A 27470-nucleotide genomic window follows, 5' to 3' on the forward strand; every position below is an offset into this window, starting at 1 on the left:
AAAATGCTCAAGCCCTATAGGACTTGATTGTGTAGAAGTGATTCACAACTTCATCGAGTGTTATACTGACCCCTTGAAAAGTGGAGTTGTCTACAACAAATCAATATAAGGTCTACAACAAATCAATATAAGCCAATATTATGTTATTTGATCCCACACACATGTATAGGGCAAATCTAATGAGATCTTAAAAGGTAAGAACAGCTAATCTTGATCATTTCTCTTCAAATTTTCCTATATAAATATTTGCAAGAGAAGAAAATATGAAGAAAACATGTAAGAACTTTTCCCAATTAAAATTAACTTATACATAATATTACATTTTGAAAACATTAATAAAAGCCTTCTATAAATTAATTGATGCATAAGTTAATTTTAAATTATAAAATTCATTTTATAAAATTATATCCAATAAGTAGATCAAAATTGTTCTAGTTACTTGTTTATATATATATATATAGAGAGAGAGAGAAGGGAGGGGGGGGAGACAAGAGTTCACTTACTTCAAAAGTAAATCTTGATAAATTTACTACACTCAATAACCCATGTTTCACATCAAATTTCAACAATTCAACTATTTGTTAAATTAAATTTAAAAATTCTTAATATATAGATTAAGTTTACAAATTTTTTAAAAAGTTAAAAATTATTTGATATTCTATTTTATTTATTCAAATTGATGGATAATTATAAATAAAAAAATCATATATATATATATATTCCTATGATGTCTAGAAGGCAAGAACCTAGAAAAGAACATGAGTTGGCATTGAAGATAGTAGGATCAACATTTCATATACACCCGACATAGCCATATAGCCTATTGATAAAATATTCGTGGTCTAAATGGAATCTGCCTACATGCATGTTCAAGGGTATAGATTTCGTGCCAAAGAAATAGAATCTGGATGCCGTTTTAGTTTCACAATACTAATTGCATTAAAATCATAGGTACACTAAACTAATTGTGACTCTATATTGTTCTGATTTTATTGGCTGTCCTCAAAGGGAAAGTTGAGATGCAATTATTGAACACAATTCTTTCATACTTGCATGTTCGTAATTTTGTTATGTCATTGCATTAGACTTCAAAATATGTTATTAATGTTTCCATAACTGATTCAAAAATGTTATAAGCAAAGAACAAATTACAAGAAAATCAAGTATAAGTAATAATTAGTCATAAAAGAGGTGCAGAAAATCTGTGCAAGTAGAAGTCACCGAGGACCAAACTCGATCTTTTGTAGGCTTGCTCATTACAAAAATAAGCAAGCTGATATTTCTGCAACATACATTATATGATTTTGTCAGAACAAGATTGTACAAACTACCGGTTATGTCTAAACACTTGTGCTGGGAAATATGATTGCATTTAGTTCATGGAAATCCACTATGGTTTTTAAAATCACGCAAGCACCAGGACATTAGCAAGTCGAACATTTAGTATCTAAAGTCAAATGAAGGCCTACCACATACTGCTACAAGTGTAAAAAACTCGCTGCAGATTGTGCAGATAAATTCCATCAAAAGCATTTCCGGTGTACAATAGAAGGCCCAGTTTCATCATAGTCTGCCTTAGTTACATGCTGATTTTGAGGAAAAACTACTTTGGCAAGTATGGCACCTCCCACCCATGCAGAATACATTGTTAAATTTTCTGGCATATATTCCGGAGGCTGCAATGTGCCAGAGATTACCCACCAGAGGAAACATAAATTAGAACATGAATAATAATATAAATTTTATGCACAAAAGTATAGGATAACAATGAAGCAGTAATGATCAACCCACAACTCTTTATCCCCTCAATAAGAGGGGCAGGGGAGTGTTGCAGGAACTACTTATTCTGGTCTGAGCATGTGAATTGCTAAAGAATGAAAAAACAACCAAGAATAGCAAGCATTTGGATCCCATATTTCATTACCATACGCACCAAATTTCAAGAATTAGCGAGTGGCCACAAAAATGGAACTACGATTTTTGGGGCTCCTAGAGCCAAAACAAAAAACTATGGAAAAGGAAGAATCAATCTTTCTTATTATTATTTCAGAAATATTGGAGATACATATATATGCAGGGCTTCCTAATTACATAATAAATATAGAATGAAAAGTAAATAGAAAAGGGGATCAGATCAAATAAGAGACATTTGATTCTGACCCAAAATAACAACCAGATTAGATCAAATCAGAAAAATCTTATCGACATCTTAAGTATTCAATCTTCTAAAATTCAAAAAATAAACTTACAATTGTCAACACTCCCCTCAAGTTGGTGCATAGATGTCTAACATGCCCAACTTGCTTATGAGAAACTCAAAGTTAGGCCTACACAACCCTTTTGTAAGAATATCAGCAACATCTTGTGAAGTAGGAAAAAAAGGCATAATAATTAGGTTGGTGTCCACCTTTTATTAAATGTTATCATTGTTGTCAAAAAACCATTATAACGGTGTTATAACGAAATGACGGAGCAGTTTTGGGTCTCGTCGCGATTCGCCATCCAGGATATGGCATTTTGTGGCACCGTCTGCCATTTCCGCCGTGGCGGACGCCATGGCCGTTTTGACCCGTTACATTATGAAGGGGATGGTGGACGTAACGGATCTAGGGTTTCTAGGGCCAGTTTTGGGCTTCGACCCAGGCCCAATTTGAGTGCCCTAATGGTTTTGGGGTTCAAGAGTGAGAACAGAGCCACAACAGCCACCCACCCAAATCCACTTCTGTGACCTTCAATCTGTCTATGGTGACGTTCCTCCATTGTCGCCCACCACTCGCCAGTCACCTTTCCGGCCAGCTAACCTGAACCGCAATGGTCCAAAACTCCGACAAGCAACCACGATGCCTGAACAAGAGTTATGGAACTCAAAACCGCCCCTAATAACCTTTGTTCACCGTTGCCCACCACTCCTTGGTCCCTTTTCTAGTCGACGACCTGAATCGTGGTGGCCCAACACTCCAACGAGGAACTCTGGCGACCATAGCCAAACTTAAAACTTGACCAGTTTTTTTTTTTTCAATTTTAATCCTCCTTTTTTTTTAGTTTTAATCCTCCTTTTTTTTTCCAGTTTTAATCCTCCTTTTTTTATTATTTTTTTTTTCAGTTTTAATCCTCTTTCTTCTTGTAGTTTTTCCTACTCCTTTGAGTCAGTTCTTAATGAGTTCGTTGCTGCATTTGCAGCAACAATTTTTTTAATCCTAATTCTTCTACCAATTGGTCAATTTAAATTTCTATTTTGTTCTAAATTCTAAACTAACATTGAGTCCCAATTCTTCTACAAGAACATTTTGAGGCTGTCTACCAAGGTATTTGTGAGATTCTTTGGCTTAAAAGGATTCTAGAACTGTTGTAGCTTCCTTTAACCCTTCCAATGAAGTTGTATTGTGATTACAAGGCTGCAATCAGTATCTCTCGAAACCTTGTTCAACATGACTAAACCAAGCATGTTCAAATTGATAGCATTCAAGGTTATCAATAGCGGATAACGGTCTATGGCGATGAGGTCGAAAATCCTTTATAACTCTATGGTGGATGCCATGACGGATATATATATATATATATATACAAACACACACAAAGAAGACAGCAAAACAATAAATAATAAGCAACAAAACTAAATTAAAAGCAACATAATATCAACTTAAATACTTAAATATCATAATAACAATACCATAATTCATTAAGTCTCATAACATAATTGATTAAAACACAACAAAAAACACAGAAAAACAAGAGTACAAGAAACATTTTGCTAATCTAATCATCCTCCTCCTCGTCATCATTCTCCTCCTTTTCCTCAATGTAATCATTCTGATAGACACCAACTGGTATGAGAATAAGGACTGAATTTTATTTAATTTAACTGGTACAGAATACAAATTATATAGGAAATTTAGTAAACTGATTTGAGTACAAAGGTTCCCTCACAAGATGTTCGAGAGGTTGGTCTCTCCCTTCCAAAACCACTCAAAAACTGCCTGCCCTCTGTCCCCCTTCTTCTGCTATTTTTATTCTAATAATAACTGCCTAGAGGCAGTTACGCTTGCCCCCCACTAATAGCATCTAGTCCTAATTAAAACAACAATAACTGCTAAAACAATTACAACAACAACTGCTAAAATAATTAATAACTGCTAAAACAATTCAGTCCTATTATAAAACCTAAGTCTTGGCACTCCTCTTATAATATTTACTTATAAGAGGCCTAACACATTCTTTTCATTGAATGCCAAAGGGGCAAAGCCTTCAACTTCTTCACCATTTGAATTGTCAAAGTTAATATTTGGCAATTCTTCCTCTAACTCCTCACTAATATCTTTTGAATCTTCTTTAACAACTTCAGCCACTTTTCCTTTTCCTTTCCTAGTTGAAGAAGACACTCCTTTGCCTTTTTTAGAAACTTTTTGAGATGATGCTCCTTCCCCACTTGGAGGTTGCTTCCTTTTGTTACACCTAGTATACATTAGAGGTTCTCCAACCCCTGAAACATCATAAACTTGATTCCAAGTAAGTGGATCATTTCCACCAAAAACTCTCATCTAGAGCTTCAACTTCATCATCATCATCATCATCATCCCCATCCATCTCTCCAACTAGCCATTCATTACATTCATCAATATCATTAAGGCTAATGGAATCAACTTCATCCTTAAGGTTGTATCTTCGCATGAGTGCTTGATTATACTTAACATAGACCAAGTCATGTAATTTTTTATGATCAAGCCTATTCCTCCTCTTAGTATAAATCTGCAACATTTAAGTTAAATAATTAAGCAAACATTTTAAAATATTTGGAACTAATAAGACTCTTCAAAAGCAAATTAATTATTTGCTCAAAGACGCTCCAATTATGTTCACAACTAGATGAACTACAAGTCAAGCTCAATATCTTTATGGCTAGTTGTTGTAAATTGGGGGTTGATGAACCATAAAGTCTCCACCATTGAGCTATAAAGTCAAAAGAAAACACGGAACAATTAGTAGAATAGAAGTTTAAAGCTCTTAAAGGTTTAGTTTCTAACCCGGTGAAACCTTTTTCCTCATTGCTATAGCAAGTTAACTCCCAAATAGTTCTCCTGCAACTTTACAAGTGTGTAGCTCCATCATGATTTTTTGCTCCACTTGCAAATCTCCTACCAACTTATTCATGCTTGCATAAAACCCTCTTATAATCTCACTATCAAATTCCATTTGAGGGTTGTCATAAAACATCTCTGGATTCGAAAAATGACTAGCTGCATGTAATGGGCGATGGAGCTGAACATCCCATCTTCTATCAACAATTTCAAACAAGGCTTTATATTTGGTCTCATTGTTATTGAAAGAATTCATAATAGCCTCCTTTGCCTTATCCATAGCTTTATATATATAGCTCATAGTTGGTTTTTTCTCACCATCAACAAGCCTAAGTACTTTTACAAGAGGTGCCATGACTTTAAGTATGTACACTACATTCCTCCAAAAAGAAGGCATTAAAACAATTTTACATGCTTCTCTTTCTTTTGCTTCCTTTAATAACTTGTTTGAATTCCATTCATCCGAAACAAACATCTTTCTTAAATTTGATTTTTCTTGGTGGATCTTTTCCAATGAAAGAAAAGATGATGCAAATCAAGTCACTGCATGCCTCACTAGCTCCCTTTTAACCTTGGTAGGCACTCAATGTTAGTTTAGAATTTAGAAGAAAATAGGAATTTAAATTGACCCAATTGGTAGAAGAATTGGGATTAAAAAAATTTTGCTGCAGATGCAACAATGAATTCATTAAGAAAGGACTCAAAGGAGTAGGAAAAATTAAAAGAAGAATGAGGATTAAAACTGGAAAAAAAAAAAAAAAAAAAAAAGGAGAATTAAAACTGAAAAAATAAAAGGAGGAGGAGGATTAAAACTGGAAAACAAAAAAAAAAGGAGGATTAAAACGGGAAAAAAAAAACCTAGTTTGGCTATGTCGCCGGAGTGTTGGGCCTCCAAGATTCAGGTCGCTAACCAGAAAGGGGACCAAGGGATAGTGAATGGAGGTGATTAGGGGCGGTTTCGACTTTCGTAAGTGTTGTTCGCGCGTCATGGTTGCTCGCCGAAGTGTTGGGCCACCACAGTTCAGATGGTCGGTCGCAAAGGTGACCAAAGAGCAGTGATTGGAGTTGAACGAAGGTGACCAGAAAGGTGTAGGGCAGATTCTGTGTGAGCTCCTCTTCAAGTGCATAACTTTGCAACTATGAGGGAGAAGAGAGACAAGCCAAAAACATAAGGGCTCACTCCATTTGGGCCTGTTTCGAAGCCCAAAAATAGGTTTTTTCAAACAAAAAAAAAAACTGTCATGACCGCCATAAAGCTTCACGGCACCATGACCATGGTGGGCGCCATATCGGAAATGGCGGACACCGCCATAAACCTTCATAAAACGGATGGCGAATGGCGATTTGGACCTGAACCGCGACGTTTTTCCGTTATAACGGATATTTGACAACATTGATGGAGTCATTGACATTTTTTGGTTAAAAAGTTTATTTTGCTGTTCTTTTTGTTCCTTATTGAACAAAGATACTTCAGAGTTGCACTTCCGCTCCACATTTTCGTCATTTGAGGTCTATAACGCCCATACCATCAAAGCTTCGCAGCATGTTCTTCCTCTTGGTTTCCTCCTTCCTAACTTTAGAGAACACTTCCTAGATTGATGGCAGTGATTTTCTACCTAGAATTTTGTTGTGAACTTCATCTAGTGGACCAGTTCTTGGTTGAGAATTGTTAGAAACATGTAAATTCTATCATTCTTTTCTTTTTTCTTGAATTTGGTTGAATCATTTGTTCCCAATCATCCAACACTAGTCCAAACTGCTACCAAAGAGTAACCATGAGATTGTAAAAGGTTGTGAAACCTTGTCTCCTTGTTTGGACTACCACAACCAAGTCTCAAGTTCATGTAACCGAGAAGATTTCTTCAAGTCAGAGTAGAAATCATAAACGGCGCCCCACGCATCTTTTATGGTTGTAGAAATAAGTATGGCTTCCCTATAGAAAGCTCCATTGAGTTGATCAATCATGCAATGATTAGTGAATTTTTTTTACTTCTATTTTGGGAGACAAGTTGATATTTCCTAGTTGAGTGATGTCTCCTATCAAGTAACCCAACATTCAAGGATTGAGCCCACTCAACATAGATTTTACCATTCAACTTTTGAATCAAAAGTTGCAAGTTGGTACACATAGAGAATCGAATACGATCGAGGATGATGCAGTTGCAGTACTGCCAGAAATTGTTCAAAAGACATAGTAGATGAATTTCGTTCCGGTCATGGTAATTTTTTCCATGGTGAACTTCTGCAGGATCAGAGTAGAGGTTCTGATCATGTGATTTTAGGGTCTACTAGGGTGGGAAAAAAAAATACAGAAGAGGAAGAATCAATCTTATTATTTCATAAATAATAGAGATACATATAAAGATAGGGTTCAATAATTACATAAGAAATGCAAAATAGAAAGTGAATAAAATGGGGATCAAATCAAAGAGATTTGATTCTGGCCCAAAATAACTAGATTAGATCAAATAGAATACTCCAATCTTGATCTTGATTATTCAATCTTCTAGAATTAAAATATATATAGTTGTTGGTTGAACTAGAAAAAATTTCTATCAATATTTACATATTCAAGTTAAAATAGGCTTAAATCTACTTTTGGTCCCTATAATTTCACGAATGTGCAATTTAGGTCCTCCAAAATATTTATGACAAATTTGGTCCCCCATAGTTTTCAAAATTAAGCAAGGTTGATTCATCTATTAACATGTTATCCAAAATTATACAAAAGAAGGTGACATGTTTGTAAATGATACTATCGGGTGGTTACTTAGACACGTAGGAAAATAATAGTATCAAAAAATTTTAAAAAGTTGTTTAATAGATTATAAATTTTAGTTGAAATAAAAAATAAACGTAACATATATGAAGTAAAAAGCAATGTCCTTTACATAGAAGCCAACAAGGCTAAGTAACTGTTAAACAGTGTCATTCATGTGAACATTAGTATTTCCTGATTAATTTTGGATGACATGACTGGACCAACATTGCTTAATTTTAAAAACTAGAGGGACCAAATTTGCACTAAAAAAATTTTGGTAACCAAAATTGCACAATTGTAAAATTATAAGGATCAAAAATGGATTTAAGCCTCATCATAAATATAATGCCTATGAATCATATCTGTTACATTATTTACTATACTTTGACAACAAGATTACCTTTACTAGGGTAGGTCGAATAGCAGATGAACTTAGGCTAGATTCCTTTTGAAACCTCTCTTCAAAGCCTGCAATAAAAAGCAACGTTGGCAAGTTAGATTATTGTGAGTAACTTGCATCTGATCACAAACAATCTGAATAAATTTATGACTTACAGACTTACACAACATAGGTCTTACACAACATAAGTTAGCAATGTTGTTAAATAGCCACTATAGTGGCACGATAGTGCTATTGCATTGCGGTTGTTAGATTAACTTATTAAGGAAGCCCCTTTATATTGTATTTTTTTTTGTCATATATATCCTATTGTGATGTGATGTCATAGACATTTTAGCCCCATTGTATCTGGTTACTTTTGCTTAGTGTGTGTGTCTATATATATATGAGAAGAGACCCATTTACTCCAGGAGTAAATCTACTTTGACTTACTTTATTCAATAACTCATATTTTACATCAAATTTCAATGATCTAACCGTTGAATTTAAAGTTCTTAATGCATAGATCATGTCTACAATTTTTTAAAAAATTTGAAAATTATTTGATACTTTATTTCATTAATTCAAATTGACAAAATCATAAAATCATTTTATTTGTTTATTTGAATTATGAAACGAAGTATCAAATGATTTTCAAATTTTTTAAAAATTTACAGACGTAATCTATATTAAGAACTTAAAATTCAACAGTTTGATCATTAAAATTTGATTTAGAACATGAGTTATTGAGGTAGACTTACTCCATAATGTAAACAGACCCCACCTTTATATTTATATATATATATATATATATATATATATATATATATGTATGTATGTATCAATAGAGAAGTAACTCACTGACTTTTCCCTAAAATTCTCTCTCGCAATATTCAAGTTGGTAGCAGAGCACGTACAATCCCGCTCTGCTTATATATCATAGTTCGTCACCATTCGCCACCGACCCTTTTCTCCAACAAACCTAGGGTTTGGTGCGCTCATCAAGCACAATCTATCCTTGCAAACATCAAAGTCATCGGAGTTACGACACACTCCCACACGTTCTCTTTCTCTGTTCTATCAAGCGTGTGTTGGTCCAAAAAAAGGATTAGCAAAAAAAAAAGGCACCTTGTGGAAATTGCATACACCTCACCTCGAGTCTTTGGGTGTACATGTTTTGTCCATGATGTTTCTTTCTCCTAGACTAGATAAGCAATCTACTAGAGCCATTGGGATATTCTTGTCTTCGAAAAGGTTACAAGTGTTACTCCCCAAGGACCAAAATATACTACATGTATGTCACCTTCTTTGAAGAGACTCCATTTTTCTCATTCTCCACAAGGGATTCTATATCAATACAAGTTCTACCTATTTCTTCTCATCTTTCCATACCATCTCAAATTTCAACCCATGTCACTCCCAATTTGATATACTTTACCTACTCTTATTACATATCAGCAACGTAAACAACACACCGATCCAACGTCCCTTGAAGAGTCACTAGATTCATGTCTTTCACCATCAGACCCTCCTACTACAAATCCTAGTGATGATAACTCTAATTGGGCTCCTACTCTTCAAAAAGGTATTTAGTCTACTCAAAAAGTTCATCCTATTTATAGTGTTTTGAGTTATTATAGGTTATCCCCTTTGTATTTCTCCTTTGTCTCATCTATATTTACTCTTACTATTCCTACAAATATTCACAAGGTACTTAATCATCTTGGATGGGGACAAGCCATAATTGTTGAGATGCAAGCTCTTGAGCGTAGTGGAATATAGGAATTAGTTCCTCTTCCTCCTAGAAAAACACCAATTGAATGTAGATAGGTCTATGCCATTAAAGTTGGCCCTTATAGTGCACTTGATTGACTCAAGGCTAGGTTGGTGGCTAAGGGATACACTCAATTTTAAGGTCTTGATTATGTTGATACCTTCTCTCACGTGGCCAAAATCTCTATAGTTTGGCTCTTTCTTGCCATGGTAGCTATTCGCCACTGGCCTCTCCACCAATTTGACATTTAAAATGCTTTTCTCCATGGTGAGTTGGAGGAGGAGATCTACATGGCCCCCTGAGTTTGTTGCTCAGGGAGAGTCTGGTTTAGTTTGCAAGCTAAAGATGTCTCTTTATAGTCTTAAACAATCTCTATGAGCTTGGTTTAGAAAATTGAGTAATGTGGTGCAAGAATTTGGGTTGAAGAGAAGTGAAGCAGACCATTCAATTTTCCATTGTTATACATCTCCTGGAAAGTGTATTTATTTGATTGTTTAGATTGATAACACGGTAATTACAGGGAACGATGCAGCTAATATTTCATAGCTGAAGAAATGCATATTTACTCATTTTTAAACAAAAGATCTTGGCTATGTAAAATACTTTTTGGGTATTAAGGTAGCCCAATTGAAGGAAGGCATTGTCATTTCACAAAGGGAATATGCTCTACATCTTAGAGGAAACAGGCTTGACTAATTGTAGGCCCATTGACAATCTTAAGGATACTAATTTGAAGCAAATGGCTAGTCAAGGTGAACCCTTCACAAGCCTGGAGAGATATAGGAGATTGATTGATAAACTTATTTATCTTACAATTACAAGACCTGATCTTTCTTTTGCAATAGGAATTGTTGGTCAATTCATGCATGCTCCCCAAATTGATCATTGGGATGTTGTTGTATGCATTCCTAGATACATCAAAAAGGCTCCGGGACAAAGATTATTGTATGAGGACAAAGGAGACAGCTAAGTGCTTGGGTATTGTGATGCTGATTGGGCAAGATGTCCCATAGATTGACGTTCTACTATTGAATATCGTGTATTCATTGATGTAAATCTCATCTCTTGGAAAATTAAGAAATAGAATGTTGTTGCTCAATCTAGTGCTAAAGCAGAATATCGATCAATAGCTTTGGTTACCTGTGAACTTGTATGTATTAAACAACTTCATCACAAGTTAAAATTTTGTGAAGTTCAACCAATGAAGTAGTATTGTGATAATCAAGTTGCCCTTCCCATTGCCAACAATCCAATATTTCACGAGAGAACTAAACACAAAGATTGATTTCCATTTTGTTAGATAGAAGTTGTTGTCCAAGGAGATTGTTATTGAATTTATCACCTCTAGTGATCAACTTGCATATCTTATGACTAAATCTTTGAGGGTGTCAAAACCGTGATTGGCGTTGTGTATTTTAGGAAGTTTTATATTTGCTATGCTGTATTTCTGTAACAGTCTTATGCTGCCATTATTAGATTTATTTATGCAAGATTAATCCCGTAATCATAGGGATTTGTCTCCTTAGAATTAACTGTCCATATTTCCTAAAATAGGCTGCAGATTCATGTATATATATAGAGGTTTAATAACCTCATAAATCAATAAGAGAGAATATTATTTCTTCTAAATTTGAGATGGTATCAGAGCTCCCGATCCTTGGGAGTCTCTGACCGTGCCTTTAAACCTAAGTCGCAGCCTTCATTGCTGCGCTATCTTTAACCTAAGCTGCAGTCTTCATTGCTGCGCTACCTTTAAGCCTTGTTGCAGCCTTCATTGCAGCGCAACCCTCTCTACCTTGATTATACCTGGTTATGGCTGAGGTCGTGAATCTGGAAACTGGGGACAGACCCCAGACTGCTGGAGAATTGCAGAATGTTCATTCCGCTTATCGGTTAAATGGGAAGAATTACCTCAAATGGTCTCAACTCATTAGGACCATCTTGAAAGGAAAAGGAAAGATCAGTCACCTGACTGGTAATGCACCTGATGAAACAGATCCCAAATTCAAATCATGGGATGAAGAAGACTCCATGATCATGGCGTGGCTGTGGAATTCGATGGTCCCAGAAATCAGTGATACCTGCATGTTCCTTAAATCAGCAAAAGAAATCTGGGAGGCAGTCGAACAAACTTACTCTAAGGCCAAGGATGCTGCTCAAATTTATGATGTAAAGGTGAAAACCGTGGCTGCCAAACAAGGAAATAGATCAGTTACAGAATATGCCAATCAACTCAAGTCTCTATGGATGGAATTGGATCACTATCGAGTTATAAAAGCAAAGTGTTCAGAAGACTCAGCAATTCTAAAAGAATATATTGAACAAGATAGGGTCTATGATTTTTTGGTAGGCCTAAATCCTGAATATGACCAGGTCCGAATCCAAATCCTAGGAAAAGAGAAAGTCCCAGGGCTTAATGAAGTGGTAGCCATTATCCGAAGTGAAGAAAGCAGGAGAGGGTTGATGCTGGAAACCTCAACCACTGAAAGCTCGGCAATGATAGCTGAAGGAGGAACAATCATGGTTGCTAACCAGAGGAAAAACTGGGTTCCCAGTATGGAGAAAAAAACATGAGGAGGTTTGGTGTACCCACTGTAACAAGCCGCGCCACACAAGGGAAAAGTGCTGGAAATTACATGGAAAGCCCCCAAGCCGAGAATGGGGGCTAAAAGATGGAAAAACCTCAAGCCGAGAATGGGGGCCGAAAGGAGGTCCTCCCAAAAAAGGAGGGCAAGGGCAAGCATTCATTGCTAATGGACAAGGTGAAGAATCTGTCCAGCTGAACCATGAAGAGATAGAACGGGTAAGATCCATCCTCAGTAAATTGGAGAAGCCCACAGGTACATGCTCCTTAACATATTCTGGTATGTTTCCACTTTCTTTTGGGCTTAATGTTTCAGATACACCATTTACACATTACTGGATATTAGACTCTGGAGCCACCGACCATATGACCCCTCTACCCAAATACTTCTCCACATATTCCCCATGTCCTAGCAACAAGAAAATTTCCACAGCAGATGGAACTCTTATAACTGCAGCTGGACAAGGAGAGGTCCAAATAAGCCCATCCATGACATTAAAAAATGTCCTTCATGTCCCTAAACTCTCCACCAACCTGATTTCTATACAAAAACTCACAAAAGATCTTTCATGTAATGTTGTTTTTTATAGCAACTCTTGTATATTGCAGGACAAGAACTCGGGGAGGACGATTGGACATGCTAGAGAATGGAATGGCCTATACTACATGGAGGACCCTAATCTGCCTACCAAGAGTCTCATCTCTCTATCCACCATGACCAACAAAGAGAAAGCTCAACTATACCATTGTCGGCTAGGACATCCTTCATTTCGAGTTATAAAAGTGCTTTTCCCTTCTTTGTTTAAAAATTTAAATGTGGAGAGTCTCCATTGTGAGGTGTGTGAGTTTGCAAAACACAAGCGTGTACCTTTTCCCATTAGCAATAAGATGAGTTCTTTCCCTTTTTTTCTTGTTCACACTGATGTATGGGGTCCTGCTCATGTTCCTAATATCTCAGGTGCTAAATGGTTTTTAACCTTCATTGATGATTGTACCCGGGTGACTTGGGTTTTTTTATTGAAACAAAAATCTGAAGTTAGCTCCGTGTTTGTTCAGTTTATCTCAATGATTAAAAATCAATTTGGGGTCGGTATTAAAAGAATTAGGTCTGACAATGCCAAGGACTACTTTAATCTTGTACTAAACTCTTTTTGCCAAAAAGAAAGGATAATCCATGAGTCCTCATGTGTGAATACACCCCAACAGAATGGGATTGCAGAAAGGAAGAATGGGCACCTATTAGATCAAACTAGAGCTCTACTTTTTCAAAACCATGTTCCTAAGAGATTTTGGGGAGAAGCCCTCCTTACTGCCACCTACCTAATCAATAGGTTACCCATAGTAGTCAATCCCGGATAGCGGCGCGGAGCGGCCGACCCTAAAACTGGGATAGCGGGATGACGCGGAGCGGGATAACCGCTATTTAAATATTAATTTATATATATTAAATAATTAATAATATATATATAAAAGCTAAAAAACAAAAATAATTAATAATATATATATATAGAATCAGAAATTAAAAAAAATATGCTGCTGAAATAGAAATAGAATTTTCTGAAATTAAAAATAAAATTTTCTGAATTAAATTTAATCAGAAATTAAAAATAAAATTTGCTGAATTAAATTTAATCAGAAATTAAAAATAAAATTTTCTGAATTAAATTTAATCAGAAATTAAAAATAAATTTTTCTGAATTAAATTTAATTAGAAATTAAAAATTAAATTTGCAGAATTAAATTTAATCAGAATTTAAAAATAAAATTTGTTGAATTAAATTTAATCAGAATTTAAAAATAAATTTTGTTCAATTAAATTAAATCAGAAATTAAAAAAAAATCAGTTGAAATAATTTAATAAATAATTAAAAAAAAATATGTTGCATGTTGCATAAAAGGCATCCTCGAAGGAGAATAGAAGGAGAATAGAAGACAAACGCGCGTCGGAGCTTTCGGCCACGTCGGAGCTGCGTCGGACCTGGAGGCGCGTCGGAGTCCGAGGTGCGTCGGCGATGGAGGTGCGTCGGAGCCGGAGTTCGTCGGAGCTGCACGCTGCACGCACGATAGCCAGAGAAGAAGAAAGGGAGAGACAAAAGGAGGGGTTTGGTTTGGATGAGTCTGAAATCGCGAGAGGGAAAGGGAGGATTAGGGCAAAAAAACCCCATTGAAAAGACCGACTTACCCTTAATGAAGGGTAAGTCTGAAATCGCGCCACGATTCCGCGATTTGGGCCGCTCCGCTCCGCCTCCGACGCGGCCGCTCCAGCCACTACACAAATCCGCTCCGCTCCAGTAGCCAGATTGCGGGGTGAGGCCGCTCCGCTCCGGAGCGCCGCGATAGCGGCCACTCCGGCCGCTATTGACTACTATGAGGTTACCCACTAAAATCTTAAACTTAAAAAGCCCCATGGAAGTTCTATCCTCATTCTACCCACACTTACATCCTACAAATAAACTCCAACCTAGAATATTTGGGTGTGTATCCTTTGTGCATGTTCATAGTAATGAAAGGGGAAAATTGGACCCTAGGGCTGTCAAATGTGTTTTCTTAGGGTACTCTACCACACAAAAGGGATACAAATGTTTTCACCCCATTTCAAAAAGATTCTATGTGTCAAGAGATGTCACCTTCAACGAACAAGAGAGCTACTTCAAACAGCCTCATCTTCAGGGGGAGAATGTAAGAGAGGAAGATGAGACTCTCATGTTTCCAAATATGACATTTGGGCCTGAAATTGGGACTAATGGCATTGCTGTCCCTGAAATTGAGGGAAGAACAGAACCTGCACCTGAACCAGCGCCTCCAGCACCTAATGGCGGAAAATTTGGAAAAAAATCTGGTATATTCAAGGAGAGAAAAGGCCATTCTAGAATCTGGCAATGTCCAAGAATCCAACCCACCATCATTGCATGAGGTAACACCTTCGAACCCTATAAACTCCAATGATTCTAATGAGTTTGTTTCTGAAAATCTAGAAGCACAGGTGGACCAAACTCTTGATCTACCCATTGCCCTTAGAAAGGGAACTAGAACATGTACCCAACAACCACTTTACCCACTATCAAATTTCTTATCCTTTGAAAAATTCTCACCTACCCATAAAACTTTTCTCACTAATCTCAACTCCACACAAACATCTTCCTCTGTATCTGAAGCATTATCTGACAGCAAATGGAAACATGCCATGGATGTGGAAATGGAGGCGTTAAACAAAAATAGGACCTGGGAACTTGTCACTCTACCTCCTGGAAAAAAACCAGTAGGATGTAAGTGGGTATATGCAGTAAAGTACAGGGCTAATGGGACCATCGAACGTTACAAGGCAAGGTTAGTGGCCAAAGGCTTCACTCAAACCTATGGAGTTGATTACTTAGAGACATTTGCCCCGGTTGCTAAGATGAACACGGTCAGAGTAATATTGTCATTAGCAGCAAGTTATGATTGGGATCTGCAGCAGTTTGATGTGAAGAATGCATTTTTGCATGGAGACCTTGAAGAAGAAATATACATGGAGTTGCCCCCTGGATACAATGGATAGGTTGCTGCTGGAACTGTTTGCAAATTAAGAAAGGCTCTATATGGGCTGAAACAATCCCCAAGAGCATGGTTTGGAAGATTCACCAAAGTTATGACAAGTCTGGGCTACAAACAGAGCCAAGGAGATCACACATTATTTATCAAACATTCAGTTTCAGGGGGAGTAACAATTCTATTAGTGTATGTAGATGATATTATAGTAAGTGGGGATGACAAAAGGGAACAACAATTGTTAAGTGAATGCCTTGCCACGGAATTTGAGATCAAGACACTAGGGAGGCTTAAATATTTTTTAGGAATTGAAGTGGCTCACTCCAAGAAAGGAATCTTCATATCTCAACAAAAGTATATTACTGACTTGCTTAAAGAAACAGGGAAGACAGGCTGCAGACCAGCAAGTACTCCAGTTGACCCAAATATAAAGTTGGGAAGTATGGAGGAGGATATTGCCGTGGACAAGGAAATGTATCAAAGACTTGTGGGCAGGCTTATTTACTTATCTCACACTAGACCAGACATTGCTTTTGTTGTGAGTCTAGTCAGCCAGTTTATGCATCAACCAAAGGAAGCACATTTACAAGCTGCTCTTAGAATTGTCCAGTACTTGAAAGGGACCCCCGGAAGAGGGATTTTGTTCAAACGAAATAAGAGTGTAAGTCTTGAAGCATATACGGATGCGGACTATGCAAGGTCAGTGGTAGATAGGAGATCAACTACTGGATACTGCACCTTCCTTGGTGGAAACTTAGTGACTTGGAAGAGTAAAAAACAGAGTGTAGTGGCTAGATCAAGTGCTGAAGCAGAATTTCGAGCAATGGCCCACGGAATATGTGAACTTCTATGGCTGAAGATTATATTGGAAGATTTGAAGATAAAGTGGGATGAACCTATGAGGTTATATTGTGACAATAAATCTGCAATTAGCATAGCCCACAACCCGGTGCAGCATGATAGAACTAAACATATCGAGGTTGACAGACACTTTATCAAGGAAAAACTTGACAGTGGCATGATTTGCACACCATATGTATCCACTCAGAATCAACTTGCAGACATACTCACCAAGGGGCTGAACTGCACTCACTTTGAAAGAATTATATCCAAGCTGGGAATGGAAAACACCTATTCACCAGCTTGAGGGGGAGTGTCAAAACCGTGATTGGCGTTGTGTATTTTAGGAAGTTTTATATTTGTTATGCTGTATTTCTGTAACAGTCTTATGCTGCCATTATTAGATTTATTTATGCAAGATTAATCCCGTAATCATAGGGATTTGTCTCCTTAGAATTAACTGTCCATATTTCCTAAAATAGGCTGCAGATTCATGTATATATATAGAGGTTTAATAACCTCATAAATCAATAAGAGAGAATATTATTTCTTCTAAATTTGAGAGAGGGGACCTTGGATCCAGTTTTTATGTTCTAAGCTTGATGCATACAATTTGAATGCTCTAACTTGAGGAGTGTTGAAATACCCTATTAAGGAAGCCTTTTTATATTGTATTTTATTTTTCTTTCTAATATATAGCCTACTATGATGCTATGTGATGTCAGGATTTTAGCCCCTCTTTGCATTTGGTTACTTTTGCTTATTATTATTATTATTATTATTATTATTATTATCATTATTATTATCATTATTATTATTAGTATTATTATTATTATCATTATTATTATTATTATTATTATTATTATTATTATTATTATTATATATAGATCAGTACAGAAGTAACTCACTGATTTTTCCCAAAAATTCTCTCTTGCATTATTCAAGTGCGGTATTTCTTGAATCTGCAATCATGACTCTATTCGTTGAAGTGGCCTCTATGGTATCATGTTTGCAACATGTATCTAAGTATCTTACAGTCATCTTCATCGAGTCTCCAAATAATTGAACTTTTGAGTTAATATTATGCCAATTTTTATGCATTTTATTTTTATTTGCACACAACTAACATTTGTATACATATATAACTGATTTGTCATCTATTTTAACTGCTATGCAACTTCCACTATTTGTCTGAAACACTATCCGCTATATTATATAGCATATTATTGGCTTTCTACCCTTTTCTACAATTTACAATTGATGACACAGTTAGTTAGTTAGTTACTAATTGTCCTTCCCCTCCCGTGAACCATTTCTATTTCTATGACATTAACTAGGATTGGGCATGTTATCAACATCAAAAAATTTGCTCATGTTAAAAGCCTCGTTAGTTTATATCCAAGAAATAGGAAATATAATAACCCAATATTGAGTTCTATGCACTCCAATTAATGAAAAAACATAGGATTCCATAAATTAGATTCACCAGAACTAATGAAATAATGGTTTACCAGTCATAGAAGAAGCGCCACCACAAACCACAGTATTTTCAAGAAGTTGCCGATGATTATCAGATGACACAGTTGAAATAGTACGAACAAGCTGCTCAACAATGCCATGAGCCTCTAAACCCAATAGACATGGCTGGAATAAAGCTTCGCCAATTGTATATCTTTCTCTTCCAATTGTTATGACCTACACATAATTCAAAAATTATGGTTAGATCCAGTCATAAAATATAGAGGGTCCAAAGAATGAGAGAGAACACACTTGAGGTAGCGAATTAATAACCAGTATTGCAGTCATAGGTACTACAGGGGGCAAAATACACCAGAAACAACCAAATTGCTAAACTGAACCAAAAAAGACTGTATGTGGCACACCAATTTCATATCATTCCAGCTCTTCTTTTGCAATGAAATGATTCAATTCAATTATCCACAGTTAATGATATAGCCCATAGTTCAAAGTCTGACATGGACAAGGAGGGATTTTTGGTAGGGCAGCAACAAGAAAGACCTGCTCTATTGAGAGTTTATTCTAGAATAGGCTGGGCAGGGAGGGGGGTAGTTAGTTAGAGGTGGTGTTCACATGAATAGCATGACAAGGGGGTATGTACATAGAGACAGAGGGATTTATTTGTGTCGCTCATTTGCTTGCGAAAAGAGAATTTATTTTCTGATGAGCTGTTGCCCAGGTTATTGACTTGTATTTGCACTTATGCTCTTTGTTTCTCAATTTTCATTCAATAATACTTATTGATATTGAAGGTTAGACTCCTCATTCCGGTCTCTATCAGTTAACCACACAATTCAGTTTAATATTTCAAAAAACATATCTTCCTACATTTAACTCAAATAGCCCCTAACTTTAAACTCTTCTCATATTCTGAGTGTAAGAACTGAGAAAGCTTCTGCTAAATGGCTTGAAGAAATTGTTCACGTTCAAAGGTGCCACCATCACATTCAACTGTTTGAAGCCCCTACCCTACCTCAATCGGTTCAATAGTTCAAAGCCTCCACTGCCATTGTTCAAACCATTTAAAGATTTCGTCACTGCAATTCAACTGTTGAAAGTTTCCATCATGGGCTTAGGCTCAGGCTTGCATTTCGTTGAGCCATGCAGGGTTATTGTTCATCCTTGCATTCTTGAGTTGTATTGCATCACCATCGATCACTACTATTCCACCTTGCGTCTTTGTTCAGCCATTCAGCCTTTACATGGAACACATCAACTGTACTTTTATAGTCATATATGGGAAACGGTGTTTTCACAGCATTTTAACAAGTTGAAATGCATTTTTGTTGATTGATGAGGTTCAAACTATTATCTACTCTAGAAAGTAACTATATCCACATCTTATAGGTTAAATTAGTTAAACAAACCAAAATAAACTGGATAACTATTATGTCTTATATCTGAATGGGAATTTTTTTCAGATTATTTAAATTTGGTTCAGCTTTTTCATCTAAACCATTCCATGCCCTCCCTGAGTCCCTGGTCAAAGGTTCATGGCCTTTCTGACCACCTCTATGATCATAACATTCAACAAGAAACCAATAACTCCCTATACTTGCTCAAAGAAAAAAATATATAGATGTTTCCAGTCTCATTCACCACATCTTTCCTTCGGAAAATGGATATGATGACAACAAATTCTTATAATTTGAGCTTGGAACTTAATTCAACCATACAAAACCGGCTTAAGAGATAGACTATCAAAACTTTATAAGCTTTACTTAAGCAAACATATCTTCAGTCAATGTGCGACTAAACCACCACCCTTGAGGTTACAATTAAGGCAGCCCCCAAAAAAGGCTGCAGCTAACATAGGCTAGGGGTGACAACAATTAAGGCAACTTTCCAACACAAATCTCTTAGAACCATTCATGTCTCTATTAAAAAAGATATAATGTATGCATCCATATTTGATTACTTTAATCTAAATATAAAATAATACACTAAGACACGTAATAATCTTCAATTTAAATTATTCAATGATAATCTCCTATACTCTTATTGACATAATCCGGTAAACAACGTTGTGACTAGTGAATTGCAAGAGTTTCAGACTTCAACCAACTAAAGTAGAAGCTAAACAACTTTAGTCAATTAATTCTAACGTTCATAAATAAGCCCATTTTAGAAAATGAAAGTATGTTGATTATCACAATACTCAATACAAGAAGATGCAACTATTTATGTGGTTGCTAAAGAATACAATAGAAGCTACTCTACAAGCTTGACACCCATCAGTCAGAAACAAATCTAACAAAACAGCATCACTCTATTAACAATGACTAAGAACAGATTCTAACAAACTCAAACAGCTAACCAACTAACTACAACAGTAGGAATATTTACGTATACACAAAGAAGGAAGAAAGAAATACAGAGTGAAAGTTTATATTCCAATACCCCCCCAGCAAGCTCGGCAAGGGGAAATGTGTGCACTGTGCACATTTATCACTCTGAGCTTGGACCTCAAATGCTGAAACCGAGTGGGGGGAAGAGCCTTAGTGAGAATATCTACATACTGATCAGATGCAGGAACATAGAGAACTTCTAGATGTTTATTCAGAACCTTTTCTCGGGCAAAAAATAGGTCAAACTCCATATGTTTGGTATGAGCATGGAGAATAGGATTGTGCGCAAGAGAGATCATGCTCAAGTTATCACAAAGAACTTGAGGAGTAGAATGAGAGACACATAGTTCCTAAAGAAGAGGTGGCAAGAGCTAGGCTTTCGTATTCAGCCCCATTACTTGATCTAGCAACAACAATTTGCTTCTTAGACCACCAAGATATACAAGGTTAGGCCCAAGAAATAAAGCAACACCTGAAGTGGTTCTCCTATCATTTGGGTCAGAAACCTAATTTGCATCACAATATGCTTGCAAAAGCAAAGGAGAGTTGAGAGGAGTAGGACTTATACAAAGTCCCTAGGAAATTGTTCCTTTAAGATATCGTAGGAAACATTTTACTACAAGCCAATGTTGTTCAAGGGGTTGAGCCATAAATTGGCAAACCTTATTCATCGAATAACCAATTTCAGGGCAAGTGATTGAGGCATACTGCAAAGCACCAACAACAGATTTGTAATATGTGGGATCATTGAAATAATTTGATCCTATTTTTGTAAGTTTGCAATCACCAACTATGGGTGAAGAAATAGGATTTGCATCATGCATTTAGGTCCTATTGAGAAGATCTTGAATGTATTTACTCTATGTGAGAGTCAAAGAGCCATTTAAGCGACGTTTGACTTCAATTCCAAGAAAGTAATCAAGATTTCCAAGATCTTTGAGAGAAAAGACAAAATTGAGTTTATTAATAAGATTCTTAATAAACCTACAATTGTTGCCAGTTATAATTATGTCATCCACATAAACAAAAATGTAAACAATAGTCATATCATATGTGCAGAATAGACAAATAATGATGGATCAAACTTGCTGCCTTGAAAACCAAATTGTAGAAGAGGTTGTTTCAGTCTATCAAACCAAGCCCGAGGTGCCTGTTTTAAACCATAGATAGCTTTGTTGAGTCTACAAACCAGTTTCTTATCATTGGATTCAAACCCTAGAGGTTGAGCCATGTAAACTTGTTCTTCAAGTAACCTATTAGGAAAGGCATTATTGATGTCAAGTTGTTTAATCAGCCAATTTATTCGACACAGCAAGGGTTAAAATAATACGAACAGTTACTGGTTTAATAACAGGGGAGAAGGTTGCATTAAAGTCAGATCCAGGGGTTTGATGAAACCCTTTAGCAACCAATCTAGCTTTATATTTATTTATAGAACCATCAGAGTTTTCTTTAACTCTAAAAACCCATTTGCATCCGATAATATTTCTATTGGAAGGTGGTGAAACCAAGGTCCAGGTATTGTTTATTAACAAGGCTTCATATTCAACTTTAATAGCATTAAATCAAACAAGATTGGCTAAGGCTTGATTTGTTGAAGTTGGTTCAATTTGAGTTTAAGAGTTGTAATAGTATTTTTGGACAAGATATTCTAGATTTAGATCTGGTCTACATAGGATGAGTGTTGGAAGGAAGACGAGTTGAGCAAGTGTGTGATGATACATGGTCAATGACAGTATTTTGATCTGTGTTGAATGAGATGTGTTTCAAACCGAAAGTCAGAAATAAGAGGAATAGATGTGGTGGCTGGTAGGGGTGAAGAGGAAGGATTAAAAGCTTGGGCTTGAGTAAGGGTAAGAGGCACAGAAACAGATGTAGTTTCTTGTGGATAAGATGTAGGTGCAATTTGAGATTGATAAGGAAATTTTTGCTCATTAAACACAACATCTCTAGATATATAGACCTTGCCATCATTAGACAAACATTTGTAACCTCTGAGTAGTAGAATATCCTAAGAAGACATATTCTTGAGATATATTGAAGTTTACTTCTATTATATGGTCTGATAAAAGGAAAGCAAGCACAGCCAAAAACTTTAAGTTGTTTAAAATCAGGAAGTTGACCAAAAAGTTTGTTATAAGGTATATCAAATTGTAAAGAAGATGTGGGAAGTCTATTGATGAGAAAGACACTAGTAGCAAAAACATGACCCCAAAACTTGAGAGGAGGGGATGCTTGAGCTAAGAGAGTAAGGCCAACTTCGACAATATGCCTATGCTTTCTCTCAACAACACCATTTTGGTGATGTGTGTGAGGACATATAATCCTGTGTTGAATATGATGTGCAGAGAGATAATTGGAAAAAGGCCTATACTCCCTACCCCAAATCAGTTTGAAAAGCTTTAATAGGAGTTTGAAATTGTTTTTCAACAAGAAGCTGAAACCATTTGAAGACATGCATAGTTTTAGATTTTTGCTTTAGAAAATATAGCCAAGTAAATCTAGTACACACATCAACAAAGGCAACATAGTAAGTGTATCCTCCCATGGTCGTAAATGGAGCAGGGCCCCAAAGATCAAGGTACCAGTTTCCATTACTGCACGGTAAAGTGTTTGTGAGCATAGCTTAAGGAGGTAGTGTACTGGCTAGATGAGGTGATGATGAAGGATTTGAGGTGGTCGTATATACTGGAGGGAGGTAGGGTTTGACCTTTGATAGTGGTGTTCCAAGAAGGATAGAACCATGGCTATAGTGGACACTGAGGAAATCCATAACAAGGTTCGACCCATGAGCCTTTTCTCTCCTTTTCTTTTCCTCCTCCTTCCTCTCCTCCGCACTTTGCTATGATGAATTCTTCATCGGTGATAACATTTTCGCATTCCATTTCGGAGAAATTGGACTCCAAGAACTACTTGCTATGGTGTCGACAAGCGAAATCGGTGATCAAAGGCCATCAGTTGCAACGTTTTCTCATCAAATTCCACAGAAATATCAATCGGTTGAAGATCATAATGAAGATTGTGTCACGGAAGAATATCTTGCATGGGAGCAACAAGATTAACTTCTCTTGTCTTGGCTCCAGTCATCTATGTTGAAGAAGATGCTTATTGGATGCAAATCATCTTGGAAACTATGGGACAAAATTCACAATTATTTTCACTCGCACACCAATGCGAAAGCGCAACAACTTAGATCAGAGCTTTGGAATGTGTCACTTGAAAATCACACTATCTCTAATTATCTTCTTCAAATTCAAGCATCAATCAATTCACCAATTGCGATTGGTGACACTGTTTCCATTCATTAACACCTTGATATTATCATTGAAGGTCTTCTAGAAGAATACAAGTCCTCTATTTCTCTCATCAACAAGATTCATTCATTGTCAATTGATGAAATCGAAACTATTCTTCTTACTCATGAAGCACGTCTTGAAAAGTTCAAGAGATTGATAGCCTCAGTGAATCTCATTGACGACTCTAATACTATTTTAGAAAATGAAAGTATATTGATTATCACAATACTCGGTACAAGAAGATGCAATTATTTATATAGTTGCTAAAGAGTACAATAGAAGTTGCTCTACAAGCTTGACACCTATCAGTTAGAGACAAATCTAACTAACAAAACAACATACCTGTCACTCTGTTAACGATGATTGAGAACAGATTCTAACAAACTCAAACAGCCAACCAACTAACTACAACAGTAGCAATATTTACAAATACTCAAAGAAAGAAGAAAGAAACAAAGAGTAAAAGTTTATACTCTAATAGTCGAACATAATATGGCCTTGTATTCTAAAGCCTCCTATACTGACAACCTAGCTAGCTTCAATACCATATACGAAAAGTACTACTACATTGCCTTCTATTGGAAAATATTCTTTCTGGTGCAAAGCTTGAAGAGAACATGAATAAGGGTTCAAGAAAATATCCAGTTCATGAACATCACAATGAAAGAAAACTCTTCGCGACCAGCCAGATCAAATTTGACATTGTTATGGAATTAAAATAGAATGTACTCCAAGGTAACAAATGTCAGTCACCTTCTCCCTTTTGCTCGTAAGCTTTGCTTAAATTAAGATTTAAGAACAAGTGAACAACAATCTAAAGTAAGCCCCAGGCTCTCCTTACCAATTCTTCAACTCACTCTCCCTTTCGTTTTTGTTTGTTTTCCATTAGTTTGACTAGTGTTAATTCACACTTAGATTGTCAGATCTACATTAAAACAAACTTGAATATAACATTAGGAACAAGTAAATGAGCAAGATTCAAGTGATAATTGTTAGCTAGAGGAACTAAGAGGCATACCTGCCCATCTGGAAGAGTATGTGTCTCCATAGGGCAAGAATCTCGAGTCTTCTGATAAGCTAATTCATCTTCAGCACAACATGAGTATAGTTGTTTTATTTTCTCAACATCATAGACGTTGATATTAACTAGCGGATTGGATTTGCCAAGTTCTTGAGCCAGGAAATTAGTTAGATCAACACCTCCAAACTCAAATCTTCTTGAGGCAATGTGGTTAACAGCACCCTCAATCACTGGTGCAATATCTGATTAAGCAAGCCAAATAGATCAAGTTGTGCACATCATCCAATCTAGGTTGCATCATCCAATCTTTTCAGTTAGCTATGTAGATAACAACACACACACACATATATATATATATAATATTGAAAGAAGATGGCATGTAGAATAGGCAAGGTAAAATGAATATACAATTGCAAGCAGTCTAATTTTAAGTCATCCTTTTGACTCTTTTACACTTACAAGGGCTGATGGCAAAGTCTCTGGTAATTTTTTTTATTACCAACACATGATAAAGCAACTTAATATTATTTTTATTTTACTCCATTGCAATAATGATTGTTGAAAAGTCACCTTAATTGTAATCACCACTAGCCTACCTTAGTTGCGGCCTCTTTGGGGGTTGTCTTAATTGCAGCCTCAAGGATGGTGGTCTAATCTCACGAATAAAGATATGGCTTAAGTAAAGCTTATAAAGTTTGGACAGTCATCACCTTATAAGTTAGTTTATGGAATTCAGTTAGGCCCTAAACTAAATTCTAAGATAGCTATTTAACTACAACAGGTGTCTAGTCACCTATAGAGCCCTTGGTGCACAAGTATCACATGAATATGTGACAGAGATAACATATACACTCCACATTCAAATTAGACAACTTGACAAACAGCAAGCAAATCTTGAATTCCTGTTCCTTCAGATATGGATAGTTGGATACCTATTTTTCCATGACCAATATCAACTGTGCATCCAGAGATACGTCCTACAGCATATAGTGACAAGACTGCTTGCTCAGAGGCATAAAACCCTGATATGTTGAATGTTTCAAACATCAGTTGCACCAACTGTTCCTTGTTAGCCTGGAAAACAATAATATATACATCTGTTAAAGAAAAGTTGAATAATAATGCATGTTGAAAGAATACTACAAACTTGTTACCCCCAATTTTGTTTTCAAGGAAAGGCTGATGGATTATATCAGACAGACAGCTTATTATGGAGTTGAATAAAATCATAAACAGGAAACAAAAATTTTCCCTAGACGAAAACATAATAAATAATACAAATGCACAAAATAGATGGCATCAAAAGTAACACAGGAGGCAAATGGATGACAACACAAGAAAACACATACACTCCAGCGACGCATTACCCTATTAGGATTAAAAGAATACATTAGTACTTATTCAAATAAAGCTTCTTAAATAATCTGTACTGTCATGCCTATTACAGGCCTAAAAATAAGCCGAATAGGAATAGTTGCTTCAAGAAATGCTAATGTAGGAATGCAGTTCGGACAATTCAATAAAGTCAAAGAAATTATCATAGAAACAGCTACCACAGAGAATTGTTTTCACAAGCTTTATTTCTTAAGTCACCAAAAATAAGATCATCCAAACAGAGCTAAACTAATTAACAAGTTATCATTGCAGCATATAAGCCCAAACAAGCTGAAAATAGGGTCAACAAAACAGCACATTTTAAATATAGTAAATTATTTTTCCTAATGACAACTAAAAGTATAAACTTGTAAGCTCAAACCTTTGGAGTACAAAGTGGATCCGTGAAAAGTATTTGCCCTTCATTGCCAATTTCCCATCCAAGGCCAGTATACAACACATAATGCAGCAAATCCTCCATGGCATCCCAATCTCTGACATAACCCCGGCACACCGGATCGACGGCAACCTCATCGACGGCCGGGTTATCGGTCACCAACCCATCATCGAGCATTCGCTTCATCTGGGTGGGAATTATCTGAATCAAAAGAAGCACAATTAGGGACACACATTGCTGTATTTAACACAGATTATGTTATTTTGAGAAATGAAAATTGGAAGCAAAGGGAGAAAGGGATTTTGGGGCGAGAATCGATGTGATACCATGGCGGGAGATTGATCGGGAATCGCAAAACCGGCTTTGAGGAGGCTGGAACCAGGGTCGACCACTGCGGCTTCCATGGCTCTGCACCAAAACGAAAACCCTAACCCTAATTCTAGGTTTCGGTTTTCCTAAAGGAGCTCTGGCTTCTACTATGGGCACTGAACTGAGTAGCGAGAAGCTGCAGCGGAAGAAAACGAAGAAGCGAATACAGTTATTAGCGGGTTTTAATTTGAATATGTACGCTGCTG

At 36.4% G+C, this 27470-nt stretch overlaps 1 protein-coding gene and 1 long non-coding RNA gene across 3 annotated transcripts; one reads left to right on the forward strand and one right to left on the reverse strand.

Annotated features, from left to right (window-relative positions):
• Positions 1 to 1148: 1148 nt before the first annotated feature.
• On the reverse strand, positions 1149 to 27470 carry LOC109798013 (actin-related protein 7). 2 transcript variants are annotated; one of them, XR_014430350.1, is made up of 8 exons: positions 27222 to 27470; positions 26881 to 27096; positions 26057 to 26198; positions 25122 to 25366; positions 18453 to 18636; positions 8237 to 8304; positions 1470 to 1676; positions 1149 to 1282 (listed from the first exon to the last, which is right to left on the reverse strand). XR_014430350.1 is itself a non-coding variant. In XM_083065916.1 (7 exons), the coding sequence occupies exons 1-7, from the start codon at positions 27297 to 27299 to the stop codon at positions 1524 to 1526; spliced, it is 1086 nt and encodes a 361-aa protein (XP_082922042.1). In that variant the 5' UTR covers positions 27300 to 27469; the 3' UTR covers positions 1204 to 1523. The 2 variants fall into 2 exon arrangements, 1 of the variants encoding a protein (XP_082922042.1); XM_083065916.1 differs by having other exon boundaries at positions 1204 to 1676; positions 27222 to 27469.
• Positions 12442 to 13490, forward strand: LOC145952857 (uncharacterized). The gene is made up of 2 exons (XR_014430351.1): positions 12442 to 12829; positions 13183 to 13490. It is a non-coding gene; the product is annotated as an uncharacterized LOC145952857 (long non-coding RNA).

Source organism: Cajanus cajan, chromosome 10 (assembly GCF_000230855.2).
Source record: "Cajanus cajan strain Asha chromosome 10, NIPB_CcT2T_4, whole genome shotgun sequence".
Lineage (NCBI taxonomy): Eukaryota > Viridiplantae > Streptophyta > Magnoliopsida > Fabales > Fabaceae > Cajanus > Cajanus cajan.